We start from the raw sequence: 9,212 nt of genomic DNA, 5'->3' as shown, positions 1-9,212 counted from the left end.
TTTACTCTTGTATTCAGTCCAACTATTACCAGGCACTAAAACTTTCGCAAGTCACGAATTGATTCTCACTTTAATATTCCTTAAACATAGACTTCTAGTAGGTCCTTTTACCTCATCATAAATTACATTAAAAGGTGCTTTCATCCTACTACTCAATATTAATTAAATCATGAAAACTACTACTAGTATTATATATAAAGAAATTAATGAAGTTATGAACAGTTCAATGGAAATGAAATTTCTTCATCATAATTTATTGTCAGATTATAATATACTCCATATCTTAGGATTTGAGATTTTTTTTTTTTTTTTTTGACAAGAGGAGTTGAGAACATATTGAAACAATAAAAAAAAAATATTTGATTAAATATATATAAATGCAACCACTAGACACTAGTGCAAATAAATATACCATCAAATATTCCTCTATATAACATGCATGAACAGACTTAATCAAAGATGTATACACCAAGTAAGACCTTGTGGAGACTTAATCAAATATCCCTCTAATCTATATCACATTATTTTATAAATCAATTAACCTTGTGTGGCAAAAATGGTTCCTACTTGAGTCTCTTAACCATTTGATCAGAAATTTAATCACTTGTTAGACCCATGTGCATTACATGATGTATTAAAATGAGATAAAATCTGACAAAATAAATCGAGTATATCATTTTTAATTTTTGTGTGCATGTGTTAAGAGTTCGACGTTAGAAATGAATTGTCTAATTAATTTTGTGCAATATTTTGGCACGTTCTAGATCAAGTATATCTTTGAAATTTTTTTGAAAAATGGATCAAGTATATCTGAATAGTGATTGATTACACAGTGTGAAGAATTTTGGCTGTTACTAATCTTTGAGATTGGGAATTTAGATAAAAAAATAAGCAAAAGATTCTATAGGTCGTTTGAAGGTCCAAATGGTGAAGCGTGGGATAGTGAGTTTGCATATATAATGCCTATCTTCGCGGCGACTCTTTCGCCAATGTTAATATATAGAAACCTTCAATCAAATTTATGTTATAATGTTATGACACATTAATATATATAGAGAGAGATGGAGAATAATGCCATGCTGTGTAGTTGTACTATCTATATCCATCATAATTTTCATCACATGCCCATGTTTTGCGGAAGGTTTTAGTTAAACTTTCTAATACATTTTTGGCTACTAGCTACCTCATTTGCTAAGAAAATAAATAAATAAAACTAGCTGTAAACTTCGTGTTATTACTCATATATATGGATGCTGCTCGTGTTGGAATTTTTTATTTTTTCTCGTGTGTTTATTTTTTAAAAAAATCAATTATTTGATTGGATAAAAATATTAAATAAATAGTTATTCCACCATATAAATAAATAGTTTAAATCAATTATAGTTATTTCAAAAAGTATTAAATAATATAGTAGTTACACAAAGTTGTACGCATTAGATTATTAATTGTTATTGTAAGTACTCTTGATGAAATAATCATTCTTATTATCAAAACAACTTTCATATTACACTTTTCTATATATTACTCCCATCAATGTCTTCTATCAAAAATAGTAGCATGGTATTAGAAAATTTTGAGTTAATTTTGTCTTGGGATGACAATCCCCAACCAAACACATAGTATATGAGAATTTACCATTTATTGATTTAAGATTTGTAACATTAAATGAATGATAAAATTGAAATTAAAATTACATCAAAATTTAATAGTTTCTTTATACATAGGTATAGATGTAGTTTGCTTGATCTTAATCAGAATGGCTACATTTTGACTTATGTCTTAGACTTGGTTTGCAAAGTTAAAATTGGATAATTGTATGAATGTCCGAATTCTCTGATTATTTAAAATCATTATGTCCATTATTTTGCATGTACTTTGTGCTACATTCTCTTTTTTTTTTTTTTTTTAATTAAGTGTATCTTTATATATAAATACAAAAATTAATCTCTCAAAACTTCTAAAATAAATAAACCTCTCTTAATATATATTTTTCTACATACATTAATCTAATATCTGAAGTCCGATCAAATAATTAAGAAAGTGTATACCACTTATGGCACACTATCTTGGTTGCACTACATTCTTTATTAGTAGTGAGTTAGAATCTCAAGAAATTCTGTCTTCTTGAGAAAATAATAATAATAATAGTTGATCTAAATCAATAATTTATTTAATTTGATTATGTAAATCAGTGAGGAGAAAGTTTAACATGGTACATCCAACAATTTTTACAGTTTCGGTTGGATATATAAAAACTTGAGATCTGCAGAGAACAGGTGTGCATGTTACTTTATCCGACATATTGATTGATTGATACATTTCTTGGAAGTTTACTCTTAGTCAATGCTACCTACATTTTGTTTAATTGTTGTTCTCACCTTATTTATTTTTTGTTTTATCTGCTAATAGGAAGTAATTTACTTTTTACTTGCATCTTCAATTTGTATTTTGATAGTAAGAATTTTGTTGTGTGAATAGACAAATCACTCAATAACCAATTAAGATAATGTTTAATCTGAAATTTGAATAAACAAATCGATTAATAATCAATTTGATATGTGCATGTTTTCCAACCTTAACTGATTGGCCCAATACAAGGTCTCAATTTACAACTTGAGTCATGAGCATGTCACCCATCATAATTCATAACCACACCCCCCACACAAACATCGACTACTACACGGTACACCCCCACTGTACAATACACCAAAAGAAAGAGTAATTTTTTTGTCTGAAAATAAAGGTCCAAACATCATAAAAACAATGTTTTTTTTTTAAGTGATTTTGGGGGTGAAAAAAGCACCTCCCAATTTCGGATGATGTACCATTGAAATCCATGAACACATACAAATAAAGAAACTAAAATGATATATTATATAGTTTTTTATTCTCAACAATAAGCAAACAAAATTTTTAATAAGCCAACTCATCATGATTGAGGTCTATTTAAAAATAAATAAAAAAATCCGAAACTACTCTAAATGGATTAATTTGAGATCAGTGACTTAAGAGAGAATGCAATAGGCATTGTTATGTACAACCCAAATGCTGCTAATAATAATAACTAACATGACCAAAAGAATAAAAATTATTGCAATTGGCTTTTGATATCTTCTTCCACAATTCTCTTTTGTTGTAAAACCTAATTATAAGAAGCCAAATTCTTCTCAAATGTAATATATAGAGTAGAATAGAAAAACTAGAAAATTGTTGTTATTATGTTCTAATAACTGGACCCTTGTACAGCCCTCTCCTGATTGCAAATTCATCAGAAGGTTGAAATTCTTCCAACCAGGTCACATCAGAAAAACTACCTCCATCCAACTCAAGATTACCTACAATTCAATAATAATATTAATTAATATAGCTTGGTTAAATAGAACATAAAGATAAACAGCTTATTTAAGCGCTTTATAACAAAAGTGTTTATCCTACAAGTGCATATGTATAAGCTTTTTATAACAAAAAAAAATAAAATAAAGTCGAATTATATTCGTATACACTATAAGCTATTTTTATATGGTATGTTTGACTCGACTTATTTGAACTTATTTATTAACATAAGCACTTAAGAGATTGTTTGGGAGTAACTTATGAAAACAGCTAATGACATGTCCGTAAGTTGTTCTCAACTTATTTCTATAAGCTCTTCAGGATAGCTTATGAGAACAACTTATAGATGAACATTTTATCTTTGGTTGTAGATATAACTTATACATAAACACTTAAATGATAAGTGTTTAAGCTATAAGTACTTAATTAAGTTGTTTATCAAATCAGGGTATTAAGCAAACTATTCTAAAGAACTTATGGAAATAAGCTGAAAACAGTTTTTAGACATGGACATGCCATAAGTTGTTTCCATAATATGTCTCAAACAGTTTCACAATTGCTTATACTAATAGACAAGTTCAAATAAGTTAATCCACACAAACTCTTAAGAGTGAAACCATCAAACACTTTTGCAAAACATAAAAATGAGATTACCTGGAAGATCTTTCCTTTGGGATTGCTGGAAGTAAGTGCAGTGTCTTCCATGCTCTGAAGAATAAGGTGGAGATAATATGTCAAAGATTGCACAAGGAGTAACGGCCTTAAAACAATGTATGTTTCCTCCAACGGTAGGATAAAGAACTGTTGTTGAAGTTGGTGCTGTCATGTCTTTATCTTTCACGAGTTTTGCAGCTCTAGCTGACATTAATAAATTGGTTGAAAGCCAATAAACCAAAGTTATTAATCATTATCAGCGTCCAAATGAGGAAGAAAAAAGAGAGATAAGAGGGAAACAAATCATGATAATAACTAAGCAATATAAAAACTGATCTTTTTTTTACAGGATATAAGAACTAATCTTGAGATACACTCTAAAGATAAGCATGCAACTTGATATTCCTCTAACTGCAAGGATTTATCATTTATACCAACCTTAAAGAAAATAACTTTCAATTTTTAAAAAGAAAGAAAGAAGTAGCAAGATTGTGTTAGAATTAGTTTTATAAGTTGATATTGTAGTATGTATCATCTACATCTATTGGTTAGATTAGTTTTGTAAGTTGAAATTGTAGTAATGAATAGAGGTAGTCTTAGAGGGAAAAGGCAATCAGAATTTTTTATGTAAACTGAACTCTCAGTTAGCGGCGATGTGGAGCGAAGTGTGTATGAGCTGTTTGAAACTCTCCTGCAGTCATCCACAATGAAAGAATGCAGACTTAAAATCTTGGTGGCTCAAGTCACTAGAATCACGTAAGGTCGACTTTTTGGCTATTTTCTAGGGGTCTAAAACCAAAAGTTAAACTTAAATGCCGTAGTTTTGACGAGAGAGGCTTGGTGGCAAGGACAGAAGGTTGGTAAGCAGTGGCACCCTCTTTTACAACAAAAAGTTAATCACAAGAGGCAGTGAGAAGAGTAGATAGGGAAGTAGCAAGACTACCGCCACAGCAAGTCCGTGTGCAAGGAGTAACGCGTCAGAACAGAGCTCGTTCGCAGCTCAGGGCACTATGCAATTGCCATATCAAGAGTTTCTTCGGAGGAAGGAGTAAGAAAGGTGTTTCAGGTGTGGCCGACCAAAATCTGATCCATTCTTCTTACTATGGCTTCTATGAGCCCTTTCCTCACATGTCAAATCACACAGGGCAAGATTTTACAATCTTTTCACATAAGGTGCTACCTCGACTTGCTCTCTAATGCATTCCTTTTTAATCTTATATTGCCTTGTATATCCACTCATTCATTGTAACATTCTCATCTCTGCAACATCAAATTTATCTTCTACTTGGCTCTTTACACTCTACGAGAACGAGGATGTAACGTATATGGAACTCAAATTGAAATCTTCAATGTAACAAGGTATATTAAAATGCAGCTGCATGAAATCCTTAAGCCCAAAAATCACAGGCTAACCAGCAATATTGCTAATACTCAACATCAAATGATTTATTATGAGATGATTCTAATGTAATAACAATGCTAATAGTCTATTAAATATTATACAGGTTTATTGGTTTATTAGGAACTTAAACTTAACTATGATAGAATTGAAGTCCAATAAGATACAATGTGAAATGCAAAAGTTTTAGTCAAATTATAATAAGTTAATAACCCATTAAAGGGCCTACTATGTGTAAAACCAAATATAACTCATACTTAATATGGACAAGAAGATAATCAAGTGCCCCCCAATAATTGATTAGTCTCATTCAAGATAATCAAAACATCATTTCATATGGACAAAAAGATTTCAAGATCTATTTAAAACCTAGAGGATAAGTTTTGTTTCCAAGTTCAGAAGAACTAATCAGGAGAAAGGGGGCACTGAGTTAGTTGTATTTTACTTTTGATTTTGATAATTCATTTAAATGTAATTTTCTTAGCAAGTGTTTATCGGGATTTTCGCAGGTTATCATAATATGTAGATAATTATAAGGTGATTAAGAGAGAATTAAAAACATGTTTTGACTGATTGACAAAAGTGCTTTTTTTTTTACAGAACGTAGATAAGGCACGCCATACCACATTCAACACTTGATACATTCCAATTCAGATACAGATGACTAAAAATTGGATTAAGTGTCATATAGAAGTATGAAAAATACAAAAAGAACAAACCTTCAGTTGGATCAGTTGGGCCAGGGAAATCGATCCAGTCATAGGATTTAACATGCACCGTACCATATATGAGCTTGCTTAGGACTGTCATTCCAGGATGATTATGGAGAGGAATGACCGACGAGGGGGGCATGCAAAAAATTCCAATCTGATAAAGATAAAAAAGTTATTAATAAAACTGCGGACACTGAATAAAAATGATGTGGAGTTCTGAAAATTGATACTTACAGAAAAGCTGTCACATTCATGTAAATGTAAGTATTTGATCGGCGGTGGTTGATGGTTCCCGTTGGATTCAGGCATTTGAACATTCCAATTGCGAACCACTTGAGCCTCCTGTTCAAGACCGACATCTGATGGCTTCATTTTTTCTGAAACATTGTGTTAAAGGTATATTTACAGAAATCTCAGTTGGACATAAAAGGATCAAGTTCGTCTGATGTAGAAAATTTATAAGGGCATGAAAAAGTATGATCGAGGAAATTCACGTGCAATGTGATAGTAACAAACAGGATGCTAGCATGGGATGTAACCAGGAGATCGGTACAAAATCATATTTCGAAAAGTTTGATCGCTTTACTGTCCATTATTAAAATATTGAAAAACAATAAAATTAAATTAATATATATCAAATAGAAATAATGTGGATAGAAAATGGTTTGGTTTGTGAAAAAACTTGCAATTCATCTTAATTTTGAACAGAAAATGGTGACCCTTATTTCACTTTTGAAAATAATAGTACTAGACCGTACAAAACTTCGGAGAGAAAAATTGTGAGTCATTCAAATCTTAAGTAAAATAGAACCAAGCTTAATGACAAAACTTCCACTTTTGAGCCTTGAAATTTAACATTGACCCTACAATTTATTCAACAAGACAAAACCCTAGAGACGAAAAGGGGATGAGAAAGCAAGACATATTGAATTTTTCCGATCACAGTTTTGTACCAAACCTCATGAAACAAATCCGTGTTGTCAATTGCGTATCACGGAAAATAGCGGCTTTTTTAAATTTCACTATGTTATAGTGCTATAGCACCGCAATAGCGGTTATTTGACACACTTTGTAATAAATAGTGTGTCGCGGTGCAATAGCGATTAGCTCAATACTGCTATCGTATAGCGCGGCTATTTGACAACACTAAAACAGATCTATCTGTTATAAAACAAACTAGATTGGACAAACATTATAAAAACAATGCTCAATCAATGAGATCTATTTGCACGTTATTCACGTGATTATCGAAATCAAACGTTTCCAATACTCGAAATACAAAACTACGGAGTTGAAGATAAAAGTATGCAAATATATGACTAAACGACAAAAACAAATCAGGTAAACAATTAATATACCTAACTTCTCGCAAACTTTTGAAACGGCTTCTTCTGACACTGGTCCATTGGGTGAAAACGACGTCCTGCATAGCCTATACAGTCTCTGTATATAATATGGCATCTTGTAAAGATGTGATTAAACTTATCTACTTAGAACAATGCCCCAGATTCAGAACACCAATAACACCTTGTAAGCAGCTTATCGATTGCGATAGGGACTGGATATACAATTGGATAATAAGAGTATTTTAGTCTCAGAATCAAACCAACTGTAATGAATCTGAATAGTTGCAGTTGTTCCCTCACAGCTAATCTAATTTATGGGCCTATTAAACAACAAAAAAGCGATAACAAATCCAAAAATAAATGAGTCTTACTTCACACATAGATATCACAATTTCACAACTCTATAACACTAAATCACTACTTGATCTAAATATATACATTAACAAAACCCTTAATTCATTCCATAACACTGAGATTCAATTACATTTTGCCCTATAACTTCTCTAAATACAAATCACAAAAACCAAACCCAAACCCCAAGTTCCATTTTTCACATACAAATTAACAAACCCATCAATTTTTTCACAAATAAAAAACCAAATCTCATCATCATTTTTCCACTTACTAAACAAAACACATACTACAAAATCAAATATTATATTTTCAAAACCAAAACGCCCATTTATTTTCAACAACAATAGAAGCATATAGAATATACAGTTAAACAACAACAACAAAAAATTACAAAAGAATCGAAAAATAGAGACTGACCCAATTAATTATATGAGCTTAAAAATCGTGCAGACACATAAAAATAAAAAATTGGACGAAAACAATAAATGGGGTATGAGATTCCAAAAAAAGAATGAAAAGGGTGAGAAAATAGAGAGAGAGAGAAAGAGAGACAAAAAAAACGTACCTGTGAAACCCATGACTGAAAGAGGGAAGAAGGTTAGATGAAGAATTGAAGAGGTTGAAGTAAGTAAGAAATCGAAAGAAGGTAATAATAAAAAGGATGAATTTTTTAGAAAGCGTAGAAGAAGGTGAAAAACATTAAAGATTAGGGACCCATACCATGGAAAATCTTTAAACACGTCATCATAAACTTTTTTATTAATTTTTTATTTATTTTGGTGTTAAATAATTTACCTTCTGTAAATTATTTTTTATGATTTATGTATCATTTTTTTTATCTTTGAGACGTGTTTTTTTTCATTTTTAACTCCAGCTGTATCTTAGCTTAACTTCACTTTTTTTCATACTTTTTGTGTTTTTTTCTTGTTAGCTTTATCTTGCAACAAATGCTTATTTTGTTTATTTCAAATAATAGAATTGAATAAAATAAAAGAATACTATATCATGTTTTGATTCCACTTATATATTCCTCCTATATGGAATATTTGTGATGAAAAAGTATAGTTTTATGATCTTAAAAAATGTGAGGTCTTTTTTCTTAAAATATGATACTCGAGGGAGTATTTTGGAAAGTGAGGTTAATGAATATTTTTACGGACATGTGTAAGTATTTACATATATAGATTATCTATGTGACTTTTTTCTAACTTTACATCTCCATATATTATGGTATTCTTTCTATAATTTTTCTCTTTTACTCTTCTTTGTTTTTCCAATTATCTTAATCTTGTCTTTTTTATCACCCTTAACTTTTGCAAACCATGTTCAGCTTTGCACAAATGGGATGAATGGTTTTAGATATAATTCTTTTAGTGTATATTTAGTTTTACTTTTGAAATAAGCAAATTGATT

The 9,212-nt window shown here is 30.5% G+C and overlaps 1 protein-coding gene across 2 annotated transcripts; it reads right to left on the bottom strand.

Annotated features, from left to right (window-relative positions):
* Positions 1-2,851: 2,851 nt before the first annotated feature.
* Positions 2,852-8,504, bottom strand: LOC101500374 (plant cysteine oxidase 4-like). Of its 2 annotated transcripts, none has more exons than XM_004487513.4 (6): positions 8,365-8,504; positions 7,458-7,657; positions 6,334-6,476; positions 6,106-6,253; positions 3,988-4,191; positions 2,852-3,335 (listed from the first exon to the last, which is right to left on the bottom strand). In XM_004487513.4, the coding sequence occupies exons 2-6, from the start codon at positions 7,558-7,560 to the stop codon at positions 3,217-3,219; spliced, it is 717 nt and encodes a 238-aa protein (XP_004487570.1). In that variant the 5' UTR covers positions 7,561-7,657; positions 8,365-8,504; the 3' UTR covers positions 2,852-3,216. The 2 variants fall into 2 exon arrangements, with proteins under 2 accessions (XP_004487570.1, XP_004487569.1); XM_004487512.4 differs by having other exon boundaries at positions 7,458-7,765; positions 8,365-8,489.
* Positions 8,505-9,212: the final 708 nt, after the last annotated feature.

This window comes from Cicer arietinum, chromosome 1, assembly GCF_000331145.2.
Source record: "Cicer arietinum cultivar CDC Frontier isolate Library 1 chromosome 1, Cicar.CDCFrontier_v2.0, whole genome shotgun sequence".
Classification (NCBI taxonomy): domain Eukaryota; kingdom Viridiplantae; phylum Streptophyta; class Magnoliopsida; order Fabales; family Fabaceae; genus Cicer; species Cicer arietinum.
Note: the sequence above shows the minus strand (reverse complement) of the source record. Positions and strands in the feature narration are given on the sequence as shown.